At 39.7% G+C, this 24,006-nt stretch overlaps 1 protein-coding gene across 4 annotated transcripts in view; it reads right to left on the bottom strand.

Annotated features, from left to right (window-relative positions):
* Positions 1-24,006, bottom strand: part of SGCD (sarcoglycan delta) — a 949,146-nt gene that overhangs the window by 212,383 nt on the left and 712,757 nt on the right. For all 4 annotated transcript variants that reach the window (XM_058721207.1, XM_058721215.1, XM_058721221.1 and 1 more), the window contains one exon: positions 4,025-4,126. In XM_058721207.1, coding sequence (XP_058577190.1) covers positions 4,025-4,126 — 102 coding nt within the window. The remainder of the gene's footprint in view (positions 1-4,024; positions 4,127-24,006) is intronic.

Here is a 24,006-nt window from a genome sequence, read left to right as displayed (position 1 = left end):
TTACCCGGCCGCCCTGGTATACAAAACTGTTAAGAGTGCTTCCTCTGCAAAACAGATTTAAGTGATACTTTATTTTTAATGATTTATTATTCAATTTTACAAATATCTACTGAGCATATACCATGTGCTGGAAATGGCAATAGGGTTAGGGTATATAGTGGGGAAAATCTGCACAATCTCCTGCTCTTCCTAATTTATATTCTTAAGAAAGAAAGAATGTCAAATGATGACAGTTACAAGGAGAAAAAAAAAACAAACAGGGTGATGTTTCACATATGCTGTTACACTAAATGAGGAAGGTCTTTCTAAAATGGCAACATGTGAACTGTGAACAGGATGACCAGAAGGAGCCCTCTATGAAAAACATCTAGGAGAGAATTTTCTAGGACTTCGTGAGGAGTCAGGAGTTTATTCCGGGTGCAATGGCAAGAGGATGGAGAATCCTTTGGGAAGAGGTGGAGAGACTTGACATTTTGAAACACCCACTTTGGCTATAATGTAGATGTGAGGCTAAGAGAGAAAGGTAGCAGACAGAGATGGACATTGCAAGGGTGTAGGTGAAGGAGGATAGGATGATGGCCGCAACCTGTAGGTAGCACGTGACGGAGAAGAATAGGTACGGGCACTGTTTCAGCAACAGCTCATGTGATTTACGGACAGATTTTGTTATATATGCATATCTGTAGGTCTTTCTTTTCTTCAGTGAGAAGATATTTATTCTGTTGTCAGAATAGCTAAAGAGCTCTATTCACTATTTATTTTTTGAAAGGAGAATACTTTCTAAGGACAATGAAAGACAGTCAATTCTGACACTCTGGTTTCCTTAAGTGATGACAAGAAAGCATGGAATTTAGCTCACTGATTTTTCAATATTAAAATAAGACTTTTGAAGTTATCATTACTTTTTAAGGTTTCTGTCAAGTATATCTTTGACTTGGTATCATATGGCCATTGATTTTCAGATACGCTGGCTAAAAATTTGCAAAAAGTTCAATTCCTGCACGTGGGCCTAAGAGATGTACTTGTATCCTCTTTCAAGTCTTCTGAGACACGCTTTTCAATTCCTTTATATGACTCTAATTCTACACCAAGGAAACTTATGTCAGGATATTTTATGCAAAAAATCAATTCTACCCATGATCTTAAAATCTGCTCTCTTGGGGTGTCTGGGTGGTTCAGTTGGTAAAGCATCTGACTTTGGCTCAGGTCATGATCTCACAGTTCATGAGTTAGAGCCCCACATCGGACTCTGTGCTGACAGATCAGAGACTGAAGCCTGCTTTGGATTCTGTGTCTCCCTTTCTCTTTGCCCCTCCCCGACTCGCACTCTGTCTCTCAAAAATAAATAAAATAAAATAAAATAAAATAAAATAAAATAAAATAAAATAAAATAAAATAAAATAAAGTAAATTAAAATAAAGTAAAATAAAATATTAAATAAAATATTAAAAACATTTAAAAAATCTGCTCTCTTGTACCATATGTTGCTTAGCCAGATCATTTATATATTTACAGAAATATCACTAATATAGAAGGCTTGGCAAGCTTTATCCTACAGGCTATTTTTTGGTGGCCCTCAAGGTAAGAACATTGTTTCATTTTCAAAGAGTTGTAAAGAAGAAAAAAAAAACAGAAGTCTAAAATATTTAAATATCTGACCCTTTACAAATAAAGAGGTCATCACCAGTAGAAGGAAATTATAAGTCAAAACTAGTGACTTAAAAAGTTTAATCCAGAATAAGAAGATTGGTACACACACACACACACACACACACACACACACTGAAATACTATGCAGCCATAAAAAGAATGAGATCATGCCATTTGTGATAACATAGATGGACTTAAGAGGGTATTCTGCTTAGTGAGCTAAGTCAGATGAGAAAGACAAATACCATATGATTTCACTCAGATGTGAAATCTGAAAAAAACAAATGATTAAACAAACTAACAAAAAACCAAATCATACCTATAAACACAGAGAACAACTCCGTTTGCCAGAAAGCCGGTGAGTCGGGATGGGCAAAATGAGTGAAAGGGATTAGAAGACACAGGCTTCCAGTTATGGAATGAGTAAGCCACAGGAATAAAAAATACAGCATAAACAATATAGTCAATGATATTATAATAATGTTGTACAGTGTCAGATGGTAGATACACTTGTAGTGAACATAGAGTAATATATAAGCTTGTTGAATCACTTTTTTTTTTTTTTAATTTTTTTTTTCAACGTTTTTTATTTATTTTTGGGACAGAGAGAGACAGAGCATGAACGGGGAAGGGGCAGAGAGAGAGGGAGACACAGAATCGGAAACAGGCTCCAGGCTCCGAGCCATCAGCCCAGAGCCTGACGCGGGGCTCGAACTCACGGACCGCGAGATCGTGACCTGGCTGAAGTCGGTCGCTTAACCGACTGCGCCACCCAGGCGCCCCTGAATCACTTTTTTTAACCTGAAACTAATAGAACATTGTGCCAACAATACTCAAAACAAGTTTAATACAGGTAAGATTAATCTAAAGTACAACTAGTAACTCAAAAGATAATTTAACCAACTTGCCAGGCTGGGAGAAATAAATACAGATCGAAGCAATGCTTCTAAAAGTGATTTCTTAAATGCTGGAAATTGACTATTTCCATTCAGTTAAACATGGAATCATCACTCAGCCCTCCTTATTATAATCTTATCTCATGATTCCTTCTAGGATGTAATTTCTTCAAAGATGAGAGATACTATAAATATAGTACTCTTTGTACTTTAGTGCTAACTCAGTGTGCTATGAGTTCCAGTTAAATTTTATAATCACTGATTGGGTTGCTGAAGTGATTTTCTCTTTTTGATAATTTTAACATCACGACTCCCTTCGTTTTACTAGGCACACAAGGAAGTAAACTTATTGGCAATTCAGTAGTTGCATCCAGTATAACAAAATTCAGTAGTTTAGACAGCATTCAGATAAAAGTACCCACTGCATAAAGTTGCTGAATTTCATTAATTATGCCCATTGATGCACGCCATGCAAATAACGCTTTGGGGAGCTTTCACATTACTCTTTGTTTGCAGGTGGGCATGAACCAATCCCAGAAGAGCAAATGCATTAACAATCCTTTTCAGACAGCAAATTCCACCACCCCACCAAAAAGACAACACAGAAACAAAGCCAAAGAAACAACCAACTAAGAAGAAAAAAACACTCAAAAGCAAAAATTAATTCTGATTGTATTGCTTAATAAAAGCAAACCAGAAATCACTTCTATCGTGACAAAAATAATAGATGAGAGAAAAAGCTTAAGTAGGAGACTCTGGTTAATAGAAACATTTTGGAATTCGATTTCCTGCACTGGAGTCCCTGGTCTACTACTTCGTAAGTGTGTGGCTTTGAACACAGTACCTCACTCAGGCTCAATTCTTTAATCTGTAAAATTGAGGCGACAATAATTGCCAACCCTATGGACAAATCTGTGGATTAAATTAGGTAATGGTAATGCCTGCAAAGCAGCAAAGTACATGGAACAGAGAGCATTAATACCAGACCAGAGTAATTAGTACCATTTCAGAGCATGGTTGCTGATTACCGAATTGATTCTAACCAACCTTGGCTACCTTGTCCAAATTCTTAATGAAAAACAAAATTCTAGTTCTTTAGTTCTGTGTTTCTAAAGATAGTATCTAAAGCACTTGGCAATTAAAAAATGATAGCAATACTTTTGGGATTTGTATAGTACCTAGAGCATATCCACATTTATTTTCTTGGTTTATTTGCAGCAGAATCTAGAAAAGCTCATTAACAGAGGTTATTATCCTCTTTTTGGCAGGAATAGAGAAAGGCTCGGAGAGGTCATCATCATCGTTTACGGTACCACAGCAGTGCTTATGCTTGAGACTTCAGATATGAGCATATCTCACTACCTATATTACCATTCCTTCCCATAATCCTCTATACTCTGCTGATGGCTGATGATAAATTTCCCTAGATCTAGAGTCAAGAGAAACAACCATTCCTTTCTCCTGCAGCAGAAACTTACTGGTCGGGACTGGATTTCTTTGGCGTAGAGAGGTTGCAAGAATTCGGAGTCTCCTTCTAGTTTTAGACCTTTGTCTGTGATTCTCAAGTTCCCCATTCCATCCTGAAATAGAAGCACAGAGATAACATAGAAAATGCAATTAGCCAATATTTCGAAAAAACCTCAGGCTTTCAAAAACGGAAACAAAGTATTGCCCCCCTTTTTTTGAGAGGGTGAAATGAGAGGAGGTCCAATAAAATACTAGGAAGTATTGTTCGATGCAATTACGCATATTACCCTCTTTGCTCACTTATTCTGGGAAAATTCTATTCCAAGCAATCTGTAATGCCCCCTAGTCATTTACTAGCACAGATGAAGGAAGCCCTTTTGCTAGGAAGTGCAGAAAGAAGGGAGCCAGGAGGTGAGTGGGATAGAAGAAAAAGATAATTCCCCAGGTTAAAGAAAAAGGTCCAACTTCCAAAACTTGATGCAGAAATTGTTAACTGGTAGCCTCATGGTCGAATCCAGTTTTTGGACACGGTATGTTTTTCTCACAAAATATTTAAGAAGTCAAATTAGTTACCAACATTTTTACCAACATTTTATTACAGAGATATTAAAATGTATACAAAAATAGAAAGTGTAAATAGACACACCTGTGTACCTGTCATTTGTCTTCAACAATGATCCATTTATGGCTATCCTTATTACTTTACCCACCACACTCATCTCATTTGGTTAAATATAACCATCATTACCACCATCACAACAAAAAATAAATAAAATCATTAATATCATTTAATGCTCAGTGTCAATGTTCAAATTTCATTCATTTAAATTTTCTCTCCTTACATTTGCTTATTTGGATCAAGTTCCCCGCTGTAATTAGTTGGTACATGAAATACTAGGTCATCTCCTGAAAGTCTCCTAAGTCAGTCAGTTTCTCTCACATCCATACACATATACATACTTTATTTGATAAAGAAAACATATCATTTTTGTGATAGCATTGCCCAGAGTTTACATTTTGTTGAGCATTCCCATAATTTCACACAATGTGTTCTTCTGTCTCCTGTATTACCTATAAATTGGTAGTTAGATCAAGAGTCTTGAGAACTCAGTTTTATAGGAAGAACACATTCTAAGAAATGGAATATATTAGTATTCTATTGCTACTATCACAAATAACCACGAACTCAGTGGCTTAAAACAACACAAATTAATTATCTTACAGTTTTGTACATGTCTGATTCAGGACTCAAAGGGAAAAAATCAAGGTGCCAGCAGGCCTGTTGCACCCCTTCCTGGAGGCTTTAAGGGAGAATCCAGTTCTTGACTTTTTCTAGGCCCTTGAGGCTGCCCACACTCCTGGGCTCATGGCCTCTTTCATCCTCAAAGTTCACATTGACTGGATGACTCTGACAATGAATCTTCCACCTCCCTCTTCCACTTTTAAAGATCCTTGCAATTTCACTGAGCACACCTGGATAATTCAGGACAATCCTTCATTTTAAAGTCATCTGATTAGCAACCATAATTCTATCCATAATGTTATTTCTCTTTTGCCATGCAATGTGACATATTCAGGGGTTTTGAGATTGAGCCAATGACATCTTTGAACTGGAGGTTATTTTTCTAATACATGCTCTGTCAGGAGACATACAATGTCTTCCATGGTGATGTCATCAGCCACTGGTGGTTTTTGCCCAGAGGATGTATTACTTCACTAGAGATTTCAAACTGGTGATAAACTAATTCTATTATTTCTTAATTTATTAGCTGGGGTATTCTATCAGGAAAAAGTGCATTTCATCAACTGTTACCCTAAATTATGGTTTACAAAAACCTGAAAGGTGCTTGATTTTTCCTCCTTTATTTATTGATCCTCAAAATATTGATCACCTAGTATCCTCCAAAGATAACCAATGAGTGCTTCTTTTTTCTTTTCTAAGAATCATTATGGACATTTTTTACTTGTGTCATTCCAGTGCAGTTTTTATTGCTATTGAAGTTCTAACTGTGCTACCCTTGCTCAGCAGCAACCTCTTCAAGTTGGTGTCTAGGTTATTTTAATATGACCCAGTAGTCTTTGATGGACCTTATGCTTCTGGTATGACAAAATGATCTAGAGTTATTTCACAAAACATCCTGTCCCAGGCCTGGAACTAGTCATTTCTACTAAGAACACCGTGGCACCTTTTTGTGGTAAGTAGTAATTAGAAACCACAAACTGAGAGCTTTGGGTGCTCATTGCTACTGGGTTGATCCTTGTGTCTGTGGACACAGCTGGAGAATAAGTTCTGAATGTTGTTGTTTTTTTTTTAATAGAATAAACTATGAATTTTCATTAAACTTCAATTCAAATTTAGGACTTGAATGTTTCCATTTAATATCATAGATCTGACAATGTTATTACCTTTCTTTCAAACCAAAAATCTGTGTTCTCAATAACAAGAAAATGATTACTCATTTGATTTAACCTACAATATACAGTCACTACTATTCTAACATTATGATTAAGCAGAGAAACTTAAAATTTGTCTTAAAACAACTTTACAGCACATCCTACTAGGAAGGTACAGTCAAATGACTGGATTTCAAAACCACTTGAAACAATTCCATTATGTATGGTTAGGTTATGCCACCAACCTGCTGTCTGGTAAGGTTTAATCATTTCATTCCCTACCACCTCTCAATTTTTCATGAATGTTTTAAGGTTCAATTTTGTATTATAGTTCTGTGAACTGTTAGGTGGCACCAAAGTCAAATCTACAAATCAAGATGTATTCAAAGAAGTCTAGCTTCTTTCCTTGTCCTTCTACCATGTTTCCTTTTTTCCAAATAAGTGTGGGTGTGTATCTGTATCACTCAGTGTTCTCCAGGGAAACAGAACAAACACACACACACACACACACACACACACACACACACACACACACACTCACATTCATTTTAAAGAACTGGCTTTAGCAATTGTGGAGGCTGACAAGTTTCAATATCTGCAGTTAACAAGCCAGAGACCCATTTTAATAAAACAAAATACACAGACATATATAAAAACACATACACACACACACACTTTTTAAAAATTTATTCCTACATTTTCCCAAACACATGTGAAAACTGAAAGATTTAAATAAAAATTCCAGATTTTCAGCTTCCTGTGAAGCTGGAAGCCTTGGGAAACCTGAGCCTGCCTTCTCTCATAGTCATCACTGGCTGGAAGTGAGTGGCTGACCTAGGCTATGCTACGGACCATATACTCTTCAGTTTGCCAGTTCACACCCAGCCTATTTCACTAAGTTACATTTTCTCAGATTCCTCAAGTTCCTATTGAGTCTACCATTTCTTCTCTCTGGCACTGCCACAGGGTCTGTCCATCAATATATTCAGGACAGACACCACATTGGGGGGTATTGAATGACCATGTGGGAAATGGGCACTTTTCCCCATCCCTCCTTCATAACAGCACTTCAGCCTGTGGATGAGAACAGATTTTTCAGGTCAATATTGTCCTTTCATGGATAGCATGCCATCTGTATATTTCTATTTTTGGTACTTGCGGGGACAGCTCTGCCAAAAGGGTCCCAGACTGGGCATTCAAACCCAGTGTGAGAAGCAATGGGCTGAGGGTATGTTCATATCACACTAGCAGCAGGTAGAATCCACAACCAAAGAAAAAAAAAGAAAAAGTTAACATCCACCCAATCCCCACCCCCCAAAGTATATGTCGATTATCTTGTTTTGGTTTATTCTTGATGATTTTTGTTAGTTGGAGAAACAGACCTTTTCATAGAAACATATACTAAACCTGACATCTATCTATAAACCAACTAAACTGGTTTGTTTGTGTGATGTGTGTTAGATAAGAACGGCTAAACATTCTTATATAGAAAATTATATTTGGGGTAATTAGCAAGCCTATTTAGATAAAATCTATCTCCCTCCCCTCTTATTAAAGTGTATAGATCTGCCATTCTTAATATTTAGTGGTAACTTACTATGTGCTTATTACTATACTCTGTGTTTTCCACGCTTTATTTCATTTTTCTGAATTTCTACTGAAAACTACCATGTTTCTTCATGAATTTAGTCATAAGGAAATAAAACTATAAATGCAAAATTATTTGGCTATTTATTGAGTTGCTCATCACCTTGCCAGTTATGAGAAAAAAAATTAAAACTTAAAAACTACCCAAAAGTTTCACTGTTAATGCAGAGCCTGATGCAGGGCTCAAACTCATGAACCTGGGTTGAAATGAATAGTTGGTCGCTCAACCAACTAAGCCACCCAGGCGCTGCTGCATAATCCATTATTAATGAAATAATAACTCAATAAAGAAATATATGTGCATTTTTACCATTTTTATATAACTATATATAAATATTCATACAGATACACACATACAATCATATGTGCACATAGGAAAAATTCTTGAAGAAATTTCATAGGGGAAAAATTCTAGAGAGAAATATACTTAAATGTTAATAATGAAAATCTTTACATGCCTAAGATATGAGTGTTTTATTTTCTTCTTTTTGCTGGTCTGTAGTGTGTCATTTTCTATAAATAGCAATTGTAATGAGAAAACTTGTTATAAAATAGTAAGTTCTCACTGATTTATTTACAAAATAGTAAGTTGCTTTAAAAAGTAACATGTGTCAATAATCCATGTCATATACTAAGTGCTATACACATATCATCTCATGCCATCTTCTTAATGATCCTATGATATAGTCTTTATTTTCCTTATTTTACAGGTGAAAAAATATACTGATCCGTAACTTGCTCATAATTGCACAGCTAGTTAATTACAGGATCAGGAATTTGAACCCAAGTCTTTCCAGTTCAGACTATATGCTCTTACTCATTATTCTAACCTCATCTAATGTTTGCAAAAGTAATATATGTAAGTATCTGCTGGATTGCATTCTGCCATTTTGATTATCACTTACTTGGTGAGAGCGCTCGGTGATGGTACAGAGGGCCCTCTCCAACTGCAAGAATAATGCCACCTGTTCTTATGGTCAAACACCTCTATTCTCTCTTTCTGGGGTCCAGAATTTCTTTATTATAACCCAACTATTTTCCATGCCAAGGAGCATAAGCAAAATGAATCATCTGCTATTTCTGGAAAGACTGCTGTGTACATAATCGTGTGCTACAAACCATGGGGAGTCAGAAAAAAAGAAGGCCTCTCTTTATCCTTCCTCAGAGACAGTTTATAATACAGGTGGCACACAGCCAGAGTGAAGGAGAAGCCAGATGACCAACATCTGAGAAATGCTCATGTCATCCAACAGGCAATGGATTCCTTTGCAACAGTAATTTGACATTTACTTCAATACCTCTTTTGGTAGGAAACTTAACATAAACTTGCCAGATCTCTACCATTTCATTCAGTTATCAGTTCTTCCTATTCTTGTGAATCATCACTTCATTTTTCCAGTCTTCTTCCCAATCCCTAGGTCTGCCTAAAGTATTAGCGGGAAAGGTCTACAAGTAGTATAATTTTTTGTTATTGGCACCTATATTCTAAATATAATACAAATTAGAGTGTCTAATTACATATGTTCCCACATTAGAATCTTCTTTATGGCTTTGGAACAATTAGACTGGATTGATACACATCAAAACAACTTGAGAATAGCCTTATTTAAAACATTTCACCTTTAACTGCAAACATAAGAAGCTATCAGTATTATTAAGATAGGAGCTTTAGGTCAGTTTTAAAGCAAAATTTCCCTCCCAGTAAGATGCAAAAGAGGCACATAGATGGAAGATTCACAGTCATTTCAAAAGTAATTAGGAGGAAACAGAGCTTTATGTCCCCCTGTTCAAATGGTAAAACTTCAGTATTCTTAAAGGCAAGCATAAAAATTCTAGCAGCCAGAAAGCTGGGCTCCACCAGGGCCAGATCTGTCCAGTTAGTGGTCCTAAAGTCTATAAAGCATGCTCAAAACAAAAGTGGGGGGTCAGGATCCCACTGTCATCCCAGTTGGGGCAGGGCCTCTCCTGTCCTATATATTGCAGCACACCACTGTCTACCCACATGCCTGGCACACAGGGCTTTTCACACGTACATGAGGAAATCTCAGTATTCTCTCAAATTTAGAATGGCTTCCCTGTAAGGTCTTTTGAGGGAAAGAGGGGTTGGGGGTGGGGATGGGAGCAGAGGTGGGTACAATCCAGAGACTCTCCCTTTGGGCTGGTCCAAGAATGATGACATTTCTTCTTTTTTATGCGGTCGAGACTGGTTGGTTGTTTCAAATGGACAGTTTTCTACAAAATGAGTACAGAATAAATAAAGAGATTTCCGAGGGGCAGGACAATGGACTGAAATATTAATTTGTTTCTTTCTTCCCAGCTCTCATGCTGACCCCTGGCTACTTTCACTGCCATTTCAAATAGGTTCCTAGGCTTTGTAAATATGAGGCTTAGAGATTTTGAGAGCAAAGGAGCATAGGCAGCCTGAAAGCAGTGGGGTTTCTTATCTTTTGTGAAAGGTAACTCTCACTGAATGGACTATGTTAGGAAGGGAGGTGAGAAAGAGAGGTTTTCCAAAGGGGGGGGGGTGGACAAGAGATTTGTCAAGGCAATGAATTCTAGAGGCCACTGTCTTCCAGGGTCCCCAGGAGGGGATACGACCTTAGAAGGAAGTGGCTGTGGGGTTCCAGCTTCCCCAAAGTCTCCTTTCCACAGCAATGGCAGAGAGGTCCCCTTCCCAGACTTAAAAGGACCACATGCTTGGGACCACAGTTCTCTCAGTCACTGCCAATGAAAGACAGTCACCGGTGTCCCCCAGAGGCCTTCCCACTGGTGCTGGCAAAACACTGCGGTGTCCCCAAATTCCTGAGATGTGAAACACTCTGCTGCCTTTTGTGGGGGGGAGGAGGGCTGGGAATTAGTATTATGTTGATTTAAAGATCTTGCTATTTCTTGCTCTTCTGATTTTCCTTCTGCATTAGCATCAAACAAGTTTTTAATTCCTTCAGCATATTTCCAAGCTGGAAGTACTGTCAAGTTCTATTTTAGGAATCAAGTTGCAAGCCTATCTCCTGCTGAGCAATTTTAATGGCAGGCATTACTTGGTTTTGTTGAAGGGTGAACCATTTTTATCTATACACAGGTTGCTTCAGAATGTAAGCTTTATGAGGGGCGGGAGTTTTGTTCACTGTAGTCTCAATTCTTTTTTTATATATTTATTTATTTTTGAAAGAGAGAAAGAGAAAGTGCAAGTATGAGGGGCACAGAGAGAGGGAAACAGGGAATCCCAAGCTGGCTCCTGCTGTCAGCGCAGAGCCTGACATGGGACTCCATCTCAAGAACCATAAGATCATGACCTGAGCCAAAAATCAAGAGTCGGATACTCAACCGACTGAGCCACCCAGGTACCCCTATAGTCTCAATTCTTAAAATAATGCTTGGCTCAGCAAATATTTATTTGATGACAGAATTTCTTCCTTCTAAAGGGTGCATTTTGAAGAGCACTGTGGTGATTACAAAATGTTAAAACCTAGGCTTATCTCTTGAGCAGAGTCCAATAGATCAGAACATGCATTCTCAACAAAGGTGATAGTGTCCCCAGTGGGTGAAATTTGGTGACTGGAGGGAGTTAAGAAAAATCTTAGTTTTTTTATGTATAAAGCACAAATCATGACTAGGTATAGAGTGCATATACAGTATATGTGTAGTATTAAAAATTCATGAGTGGGGGAACAATTAGGGAAAAATATATCTAAAAATGTTCTGGGGGAGAGGAGGCAATAAAAAAAAAGATTGATAAATATTGAATCAGAGTGTCAGAGATATGGAGACTGCTCTAATTTTTTTCCCCTTTAATCTATCTATAAATGGTCACTTCTGCCATTCACGTATTGAACCATCTTCTTTGGAGTTCCTCAGCCTATAAAATGTGACAAAACAGAGCAGCACAGGTAAGGAGAAACTCCTTAATGTAATATTTAACACCGTCTTCATCTGGCACCTGCACACTTCTCGAGCCTCGTCTCCTGCCAGTCTCCCTTCTCTCCGGCACAAAATATCCTAGCAATTTCTCCCAACTCTTCCCCTTTTCAAGTCTTTGCATATGTCCTTCCTTGGGCAGTAATGCCCTTCTGGCCCTCTCCCCAGCCCTTTGGTTCTTGTTAGATGTCTTTTCCTGGTCTGGGGTCCCTGTCTGAGGTCTCCTCATATCCTGTGCGCATCTCCATTAGAGCATTTATCGCATGGCACTACAGGGATCCATTTCCATCTATGTCCTTCCTTGCCAGACTTCAATATTCTTTGAGATGAGAAATACTGTGTCACTCGCTATTCAATCTCCATGGCCCAGCACACACTATCTAAATACGTGACTGTGAGAGGAAAAGAGAAATAGGCTAACCCAGGGATGGTTCAGAAAGCATGAATCCATACAAATATAAAACCGTAATATCAAAGCTACCGTTTCCATATGCATTAGACAAAGCACCCTATAACATTATCTCCATTAATCCTTACTGGCAGTAGGCACAGTTCACCCATTGCACCGTTGAGGAAACTGTTGCTCAGACATGCTGACATACCCTAACTCGAAAACAAAAGTCCTTCATCACTACACTCCATGTGGCACTGCTAAGCTCTTAGTGGGTGCCCAGCCCTGTGCTAGAAGCCAAGTGAGGAGGCATGTAGATAGAGTCTCTCCCTTCTAGGAGCTTCTAGGCTAAAGGAAAAACACATGAGTGACGTACATGATGGCAAGGATGTAGATGCACAGGAACTCTCACATACCACTAACAGGAACACAACATGGGGCAAAACTTTGGAAAAAGGTTTGACTGTTAAAAAGTTAAAGCTGGAATTACCATATGACCCAGAAATTCCACTCTTAGCTACTTGCCAAAGATAAGTAAAAATGTATGTTCGCACAAAGACCCGCATGCAAATGTTCCCTGGAGTAAGATTCACAATAACCAAAAGGTGGAAACAACTCTAATATCTATTAAGTGATGAAGAGATATAAAAAATATTCTCTAGCTGTGCAATGGGATACATTTCAGCAATAAAAAAGATTAAATGCTGGTATGTGCTGCAACACGGATGGACCTCAAAAACATGCTAAGTTTTTGGCCTCAGACACAAGAGACCATGTATTGTATGACTGTGTTCATATATGATATCCAGTGAAGTAAACTGATGCAGAAAGTAGATGAGTGGTCATCTGGGATTGGCAGTAAAGTGTTACCAGAAATAGGCTAGATGAATTTATCGGGGTCACATAAATTCTCCGAAATCAGATTGTAGTGACAGATGCATAACTGAGTAAATTTATTAAAAGTCATTGAAACATTCAGTGTAAGCTTTGAGGCACCTGGGTGGCTCAGTCAGTTAAGCATCTGACTTCAGCTCAGATCATGATGTCACGGTTAATGGGTTCGAGTGCCACGTCGGGCTCTGTGCTGAAAGCTCACAGCCTGGAGCCTGCTTCAGATTCTGTGTCTCCCTCTCTCTCTGCTTCTCCCCTGCTCATGCTCTGTCTCTCTCTCTCTCAAAAATAAATAAACATTAACATTTTTTGAAGTCATTGAAACATATATTTAAAAGAGGGAATCTTATAGTATGAAATTTAACAAGTTTTTTTTTTTTAAAGGAGTAACAGACATCTAATAATGTTCACAGAAAAGAGGAATCCGGTTTCAGAGACACAGTATTATGTGCTCTGGAATTCCCAAAATCAGCAAAGAGAACCGGTTTAGAGATGCATGCCAGGGGAAGGACATAGGAGGTTAGAGAGAGTGCCAGTAAGAGACAACCCTATTATGTGCCTATACCTGGTATGGAGTTATTAAAGGGACAGGGTGGCAAGTGTCGGTCATCAAGGACCAAGGTGAGGGTGGGAGGAGTAGCAGGAAGGAAGACAGAGCTGAATTAGACATAGGACGTTTGTCTGTAGTCAAGGCAATCGCATTGTGAGCTAAGCTATGGTGGTAAGTGGTGGTCTTCTTTTCCAGGAAGCATTAAAAATATCAGTGCTTGATGAGTAACACAACAGCAAGAGAGAGGCCCAGATGTCCGCTCAGTGTCTAGGTCAGAGCTTCTGATCATTTGTTTGAAACGCTACAGAATCTCAAATGCATCCGTATTCCTTTTCTTTTACCACTGATGTCAATTTATCTTGTAGTTTTTCTTTCTTTTCCTTACTACTGCAAAGTTACCACAAAGCTAAAAGTTCATAGATTGGTTAGAACAGTGTGTGTGTGTGTGTGTGTGTGTGCGCGCGAGAGAGAGAGAGAGAGAGAGAGAGAGAGAGAGAGAGAGAGAGAAAGAGAAGTATAGAGGGGCAGAGAGGAGAGACAGGGAGAAAGAAAAGAATGAGAATGAGGAGCAGGAGGAGGAGGGAAGAAAAAAGAGGAGACAGAGACAAAGTGGGGGTATAAGACACACATAGGTGCCAAATTGCTTTGGTGCTTCAGTGGGTCAGAAATTGTGATTCCTCACTTATGTTTTATAACATTTCATAAAGTTGCTTTTAATGATTTATAGATCCAAGGCCATGATATCTGAAGCATTCTATATTTCCTGGTTGACAGTAGTAATGTATGGATGGACATTCTTTGCTGTATACTTTCCTGGGGGTGAGTGGGTGTAACCCAAAGAGGAGGGTTACACACACACACACACACACACACACACACACACACACACACACACCCCTATCTAACTATCTATCTATCTATGAGCCTAATTCTCTTTATTTTCAAATTGCTTTATACCTACTTGTCCTTCAGGGCATACCTATTAGTTTCTTTAGGAAATCTTCCCTGATTCTTAAATGCTTTAGAAGCAACCTTTCTTCAGTAACTGGAACACACAGACACAGACAGATAGATACACAGAGCATTTCAGTAGGGCTAAGAATACGAGTTCTGCAATCAGAATCACGGGTTAAGTGTTAGTTCTTCCACTTAACTTTCTATATCTCACTCTTCCTTATATAAATACTTCGATAACCAAGGTAATTATATCTTCTAAACTGAGGATTAAATCAGACAATCCATGTGCATCAGTCAGAAGAGGTTAGGTTGTACCATGATAAAAACAACAAAATGCTCAGTGGCTTCAAACAACAAAGATTCATTTCTCACCCAAGTTATATGTCCATGGAAGCATAACAGCAGAGTCAGCCAGGGATATCAGAGGATAGATCAGCCATGATTTTTTTTTTTTTAAATTTTTTTTTTCAATGTTTTTTATTTATTTTTGGGACAGAGAGACACAGAGCATGAACGGGGGAGGGGCAGAGAGAGAGGGAGACACAGAATTGGAAACAGGCTCCAGGCTCCGAGCTGTCAGCACAGAGCCCGACGCGGGGCTCGAACTCACAGACGCGAGATCGTGACCTGGCTGAAGTCGGCCGCTTAACCGACTGCGCCACCCAGGCGCCCCAGAGCAGCCATGATTTTGAAAATTGTGCTGCTCTCTGACTTTGGGCACATGCAGGGTTATATTTCCCCACCCATGTATGGTGCTTTGGCCCTGAGATTTGTTGTAGCTTGTGAAATGTGAGCGTAAGTCAATTCAGAGCAGATGCTATAACAGCCAGGGCATGCCTGACCATGCTTTTCTCTTTCTTCTCTTTCTTCTCTTTCTTCTCTTTCTTCTCTTTCTTCTCTCTCTCTCTCTCTCTCTCTCTCTCTCAACTGAAAGCTTCTAGCAGGCAACGGCAGTATTTTAGCTGTATTTTTATCCCCAATCACCTGTCAGAACCCTTATGCTGAGTAGATAGACAGTAAATTTTGACTGACTGGATGAAAAGTCCTCTGTCAACCATAAAGAACCATGAGTATGGCTTGCAAATGAAGTCAGGCCTGGCTGAAAAGTCAACAAGCCCAAGGTACCATCTATCCAGACCAGTACTGTGCTGGGTGGCCACCCAGGCAAACAGATCACCATGGGGATTGAGGTATACCTCTAGATATCAAAGATTATCATGCAAGATTGTTTGCAAGGAAATGTAAGTACATCTCAGGGAATCATAAGAGTATAGCACTTGGGTGCTGGCCTTGACCCTTCTGCTAGGTCTTAATGCAAACTTGGACAAGCCTGGCCAGTCTGAGCCTATTTTGCCCTACATCATCGTGGGTAGTTGGACAGCATAAACATTAAAGTCTCTTCCACTTAAAAAAGTCCTGTATTATGAGGCCCAGGAAATGGGATGCTCTCTGGATGACAACAAATCACAGCTGTCATTGGGAACTGGTGCCCAAAAATCCGAGGAGCTGCAATTAGGGCATCTTATGTGACTTGAAGTTTTGCCAAGGAAATTCTTGCAAAAACTCTCGCAAATTACTACAGATGCACACCCAGATTTGGGGAGGATTTAGGCACGAACACCACTGCCAGCACGTTGTTCTGAAACAGAAACTTGTAAGCAACCTTTAAAAAGAGACCTCGGTGGAGAACTTATCGATCGTTTGAAGGGAAGAAAATGAGAGATGGATAATAAAGTACAAGTTGCTACATCCCCTGTCCCAGGTGAAATATGTGAGCTTATGAATCCTGAGCTATTGTTGATAAAGGAGGGGACTCATTTATCTTAAGCAGACACATAAAGGAAAATAAGTGAAGTATGATTAGGCCTATGCCAAGTGTTCAGATTAAATTCCCGCCGTGGCAATCCTTGCTGCGCAGGGAGCACTCCCCACCAGTAAAGCCCGATTAAGACGTTGGCCTGAGTGATATTAAAAATGCACGCTGTGAAAATCCCTCCCAAAATAGATTCTTTCACCAGGGTATACACCCCGAGGGAGCTACCTGTCCTGCCTGCTCTCTGTTTCATTAGGAAAAGTTGTCAGTTGTACACGACGGTGTCTTTTATGAGACTTCAAGTTACAGCTTCAAAGGACCCAGGGCCTTTTTGATACTTGTGAGAAAGGTTTTGAGGACAAGTTCAGAAAAAAAGAAGGCTAGTCCTTGTACCCCCGGCACTGGAGCTGTCTTACCTATTAATTTGGCCCTTCTGTTCAAGTTTTGATGTCCAAATTGGCCTTCCAAAGGATGGTATCACATGCACTCTCCGTCTTTCAGATGTGTCACCAATTTCCACAATTACTTTTAGCCTTAAACTAACAAGCAAAAGTAGTCTTCCAGAGGTGATGTCTGTTGCCGCTTCCCTGGTGTGTACCCCTAAGGCTAATATTCTTCCCACATTTCATGCATGTATTCTCAAAAGAGTATAGCAGCTGAACACAGCACCCTTGGAAAATTGAAGCCTTGGAAAATCCTGTCTGCTCAGAGAATAAAGGAATGCATCTGTCTCTTATTACTGGAGCATTAGCCAGTCAGAACCATGAAATTCTGTGAAGAAGGAGGCAGTGCAAGAGGGTAGAGGGTGAGGAGGGAGGGTGGGTGCACTTTTGACAGGGGGTTGAAGAAGTTGCCTCTGAACAGAAACCCAAATGAAGCTAGGGAGTCAGCCATGGGAAGATCCAAGGAGAGGGGGATGGGTGTGGCCCATCTGAGGAACACAAAGAAGTCCAATGTGACTGCAGTGGTGTCACATTTACCTCTACATAAGATAGAGGACAGTACGAGATGAATTCAGACAGGTGGGAAGTGACCAGATCAAGAGAACATCTTGGAGAAGATGCTTTTCAAAATCTGATCTTTGTTTTATACCCATTTTATGTCAATGGCATGTATTAAGGAAGGGAATAATGGGAAGTGATTTACATTCTAATTTAGATAAATTCCAATAAAACTTTCATGAAAGTACTGAACCCAACATTGATAAATTCACTACTTCAGAATTAATTCCAAAAATAATTTTCTAATAAAGAACTTGCTGATAGCAGATTCTGTGATTTTGTTCAACTTAAATAATGTTTTGGAACACACTCTCTGCTTCCTTTGTCTGTGACCAAATTCAGAATGCACAATGAACGTGACGATGTGTTTGGGAATCATAAAGACCTGTTTTGGGGTTCAGATCCCACCACTTACTAGTCATCAGATGTTCCTTGAGACTTTAATGTCCGTAAAACAGGGACCATTTTTGAGGAGAGTGTGTGTGTGTGTGTGTGTGTGTGTGCGCACGCGTGCATTTGATCTTCTCAGCACCATGCCTGGTGCACTGTAAATACTCAGCAGAGCCCTACACTGAACCCTCCACCAGCCCAGCCCGTGGCTCCTACCTCCATCTCCTCCTTCCTTCCTTTTCTGACTACCTTCTCTTATCCACACCAGTCAGTCATACTCTGCCACACACAGTTTAGCACATAGTTGATTTGATATGCTCTGAGAGGCCTGTGTAAGAGGAAGCAGAAAGAGGGTCAATGCAGGAGGTAAGGGGCAGGATGAAGAAGCAAAAAAAGTTTGCCACTGAAGTTGTCTTAGAGTTTGTAGCAGAAAGTGAAGGGATTGGCATTCACCCAGTGTCTTACAGCTAGCAATGTGGGAGGAAAGAAAAGGAGCAGGGGTGTTCTAGGGTTTGCCAGAATTGAGACTGCCTCCCAGTATGGACAAGAGAGTACCTGAATGATTTTAACTATAAGTAATCAAGTCATCAAATAATAAGAGACTGAAATTGGTTAAAGCGTTTCTATTTACCTCTTATTCCCTTTTAATTACCATGCTAGATATTACCCTCATGCGTCCATCTACTTCTTAGAAGGGAATCTTTAAACTCTGAACACTTTCAGAGACCAAGAACTAGGGTAATTCTCTGGGCAAGAAGGGAAGACGGCAGAGGAGATTAAAAATCCATAGCAAACTGAATCACAACTATTCTTTAAATCTTATTTAGGATAGCAGTTGTGACAGTTTGTTTTATATGTCAATTTGACTGGGCTGTGGGGTGACCAGATAGTCAAACATGACTCTGGGTGTGTCTGTGAGAGTGTTTCTGGATGCAATTAACATTGGAATTGGTAGACCAAGTAAAGCAGATTGTGGTCCCTACTGTGGACAGCCCTCATCCAATCAGGTGAAGGCCTGAGTAGAACAAAAAGGCTCACCCTCTCTCAAGGAAGAGGGATTTTTTTTTCCAGATTCCAACTGGAATGTTGCCTCTTCCTAGGTCTCCAGGCTGCTGGCCTTTAGACTGGAATTTAAACATCATCTCTCCTGATTCTCAAGTCTTAGGACTGGGACTGGAACTAACTACATCATTGGCTTTCCTGGGTCTCCAGCTTGCTAACTGTAGACAATGGGCCTGGTCTGTCTCCATTATTGTGTGAGCCAATTCCTTATAATAAATCTCAGTATCCATACACACATACATGCACATGTGGACACATCCTACTGCTTCTGTTTCTCTGGAGAACACTGGTGAATATGGTAGTAGGGAAGTCTATCCCTAAATTCAGATTATTAAAGTGTAACAAGAAACAAAGTGAGCATGACTTTGAATTAAAAGAAACCTTTGGAAAGAATTCGCCCATGTTTGAAAATCTCTGCCTGTACCACTCACCTTTGAAAGCTGTTGGGGACAAGAGTCACCAGTGCCCCTTCTGCTTCCTGTGACAGGGAAACCCCATTATGCGACAGATTCAGTTCTCAAGCACCACGTTACAAAGTTAGAACTTTTCCTCTCATAGTTCCCAGAATTGGAAGCCAGGCTTAACGTGACAATGTGGGTTAAGTGAGAATGAGCTATGCCACAACTACAAAGAGTTTACGGTAATCTTGACCTTGATGGCAATGGGGCTACCACACATACGGAGAAATTAACTCCTTAATACAATAAACTTGTTGGGCATCGTTTGGTCAGAGTTTACACTTACTACGGCCGACTAGAAGTTGGAAGGTGCTTCTGTGTGTTGGGTGTGGAATCCACGTGCTTATACAAGGGTCTTGATGGATTTGCCTTTATTTATTAATGGCTCTCTACATACTTTGGTTATTGGGAAGACATAGTAAGAATCACTTTTTCCTGCATTGTCTACAACACAAGTATGTCAGAGAGGTTAGCAAGAAACCTCGCTCTCTTATGCTCAAAACACAGCAGAAAGGAAGAGATGTAAAAGATGAACAGGAATGACACAGAATCCCTCGGGTCGCACTTAAAAGGTACAATGGAGGAGATCTCAAGTTAACTGGAAAACATTCATCTAAGGTGCACTTCTGTTTTTCAGGAATGTCAGATACATGCAACATGGTAATAACTCCTTACACTTGTAAAACTCTTTATATTAAACAACAACAACAACAACAAAAAAAACAAAAACAAAAGAAAAGAAAAAAGAAAGAAAAAGATAACGTGTTCCCAAAGGTTATGTGGCAGATATTCCTCATACTTTACTAGCACTTTCAATTTTGGCTCAAATCCTATTATTCAGGAGATGCGAATTGGCCACTGGGAACATTTCCAGCAACAATATTTCAGAATTAAAATCTAATTTCACCAAGATGACCCTGGAAATTGCCAAACTCAGGTAAAAGGAAACCTTTTAACATAAACGGCCATGCGTTGTTCATTCCATCCACCGTGTGCTGGGAAAACTCGCCAATCTTTTTTTTTTTTTTTTTTTTTTTATCTTCTAAGTCACCTTTCTCATCACACAATGCCTTGTAATGGGCAAGACTTAAAAAAAATAATAAAGGACATGTCACCATCACTGATGTATGTGTAACAATGAGACCAGGTCCGGGAAACACAAAAAAGCCATTTGGAGTGTCTGAATAAGAGGGGAATAAGAATAGTTTGAAAAAATACACAGTCTAACAAGTAATTAAACAATGAAGATGTCAGCTTAGGGAATAACTCAATACTTTCTTCCTTAACTTCAGATTTAAAGATGTCTTTTTTTTTTTCTCTCTCTTTGACAGAGAAGTACAGTTGCCATAGAATCAACAGACCCTTACTCATATGCCACTTGTACACTTTATTACATGTATGACCTTGGGCAGGTCACTAACTATTTTGCACCTCAGTTGCCTCTTCTATAAAATATGAACATGTTGCCTAGAAGATGGGCGTGAGCATATAACAATGTGTTTAAGTTGCCAGGCATAGGAAATGGCAAGCTATAGGTGCTCTGTAAATGTTACTGCTCTTATTTCAGTTAAAAGTAGAAAAAGATTTGGCCTTAATGTGCTCTTTTTAGGGGGGAACAAAAGGCCTTCTGTTAAGAGTAGAGATTTTTAAGGCTAGGATAATTGCAGGTTTTCCCTTTCTTTCATAATAACATCAGGCACTAGAGAATGGGTTCTTTAGTGGATCTAGACTGAAGCCCACAGAGTTATTTCCCTTAGGTCCAGGCCTGACATGTGGGACTCACCGGAGTTAGTTTCTGTATATTAGAAAGACCTGGCTTCTGGGATGTCAATTTCAGACTAGAGGAAGTATTCACAAAGTTTCTTCCTATTGCCTCAGATTTAAGCTTCAAATCCTGAAGCAGTAAAATCCAGGCCCTGATGGCCATTCTAACTGGCATCGGGTTATCCTCTCTCTCACCTGGATTTAGCTCTAAGATCTGGGTTATAGTGTGGTGACACTTACTCTAAGCCCTGTCCTCAAGTTGATAAGGATGTTAGTGGAGATGTCCCAAAGCTCACTCTAATCTCCTGGATGATGCCAATTTTGCAATCTTGAAGTGGAGAAACAATATAATGAACAGCAGGGGTTTACTGAAGTTCAGTACCTAGAAATGTGCTTGCTGTATGAGTTATCTCAAAACACAAAAAGTAACATCCCAACTAGACATGTGAAACAAAATGGCTGGCCTGGTAGGCAGAGAAGAGTGCCTCTCAGTTCACATGGACAAATTGGCATTTGGCTCCTATGTTGAGGGTCACAACACAGTCTATTCACCAACCAGCACATATAAGGTGCCAGGCTAGGTATAGAGGCTACTACTCTCAGGAAAGAGGTTAAAAAATACAGAAGAAAGAACCTGAATTTCCCCTGAGGTCGACTCCATATATAAATGAAGCCGTGGAACTCGAGGACTTCCCTCTCTGGTTGTGCCCACACCAAGACAGAAGAGAGGGAACATATGAACGAACCCTTGTGGGGAGCAGCAGTCAGTAAGCATGTAAGATGGGCATACTGTGTCAACTGCGACTCGTATTAGTTCTTTCTCCTCAACCTCAGGGGGATTCCTTTAACAAGCAGACATCTAAGATTTGTTGTCTTCTAGAAATGTCACAGTCTGATTCCTGTTAAATATCAAGCATGCATCTTAGAAAAGAGAGACTTCTAAGCCACGTCCATGATCTTGGGGGGTCTGAGGCAAAGTCTACTGCAGCCACACTAGCCTTCTTGCTTATCTGGACACATCAAACAGGTCCGACCTCAGAGCCTTCATACCTGCTGTTCCTTCTGCCTGCGTACTCTTCCCCATATTCCTTGCACAGTTGGCTTCTTCACTTAAGTTGAGTCTCTGCTCAAACATTATCTTTCTCAGAAGGCTTTCCCTGACCATGCTATCTAAATTAGCACACTTGCTCCATCTATACCAGCCCACTGCTTGATATCTAACATTCTTTTTGTTTACCTGTGCATGGTTGGTACCCCTATCTAGATCATAGCTCCATGGAGAGAAAGACATTGCTTCGCTTACTGCTGGAACAATATCTGACGTATAGCAGGAGGTCAATAAATAATTTTTCTAAGTAAATGTGTTATCCTTGACAAAGCACTAAAGCCAAGTCATTTTTTTCCCTCATTTATAAGCTGAAATAATGATACCTGACATCATAAAGTTTTGCAAAGGAACTAATATACTTTGAAAACTACTCAATAAACCATAAAATGCACTGAAGTATTAGTAATCACCATGATCCTCTTTACTGTTAACTAGCTCTTCTATCAGAGCACCAGATAAATAATGGATTTTGAAGCTTTGGCTTGATTTATAAACTTGTCCAAGAGTGGGTGAACTCCTTGAAAGTAGTAATCATATTTCATTGTTTTTCTCTTTAGGCCTGACTTAAAGTAGACACAATAAATTCCTGTCGGATAAATGGATGGATGAAGTAAATAAAACGCCTTAGCAAAGGAAACGAGATGGGGCCAAGTGTACAGTTCTGACTCATGAAGCTGGGGATTAAGACAAAACACTGGATATGGTAATAGACTAGCACCCTGAAGAGTGCCTGGGCTGGACCCCAATCCAGAGGTCCAAGCTGAATCACTGGCCCCAAATCAATAAAACTGTCATCATTAATCAACTGTTCATAAACAGGAGGTCAAACCTGAGTCGTGAATCCACTCTGTTAAATGACAACAAATACAAGGCCCTAGGGTGAGACAGAAATTCCTGAACCTAATGACATGGGCAGCCGAAGGTCTGAAGCTACCAGCGAGGGCATTTCACTAGGATGGAAGGAAATAAGCTGCTGTAACTGGGACTACCAGTATGTGGTCAGAAATGGCAGTGGAGTCAGCCATGCATGGGTCTGGGCACTACAGAACTCACTCAGTAAAATGCACATGTCTCTAATCACATTTAGTTCTCACGTTTCAGGAAGTCCATAGTAAATATGGGAGACCCATTCATGCAAACAACTTATGGTCAGTGATTTTGTTTCACAAAGACAGATTAGATCAGAAGTGAACTGAATGTATATCTAGGCATAAAACTAAAGAATTTTAGAGCAAAAAGAAACCTTGGAGGGCATGGAACCCAACCTTACCAGTGAATAGGAAAAGAAACTGGGGCTCAGGGTCTACATTGACTTGCTTACAGTCACGCAAGTACTTACTGGCAGGATGGGAACCATGATTTAAATCTCTTGACTCCTCATCTGGTGCTCTTTCCACTTCACCATTCCGTTAGTCCTGAATAATAACTAAGTCAGTCAGACCCTTTGAAAATGGCCATCAAACCAAACAATGCAAAATGCCAAGCAATAAATTAAAACAGGGCCTTCCCCTCACTCCAGAGTTGTGTTTGCAGAAACCCAGAAATTTAAGTCATCAGCAAAAACATCCCAGATATATAAAAATCTCAAGATTCCTCCAATAATTTAAAACATATTTTAGAGCCAGAAGGCCCCCTAGCAATCATTAACTACA

This window comes from Neofelis nebulosa, chromosome 1 (assembly GCF_028018385.1).
Source record: "Neofelis nebulosa isolate mNeoNeb1 chromosome 1, mNeoNeb1.pri, whole genome shotgun sequence".
In the NCBI taxonomy this organism is placed as follows: domain Eukaryota; kingdom Metazoa; phylum Chordata; class Mammalia; order Carnivora; family Felidae; genus Neofelis; species Neofelis nebulosa.
This window is presented reverse-complemented; position numbering and strand designations above follow the sequence as displayed.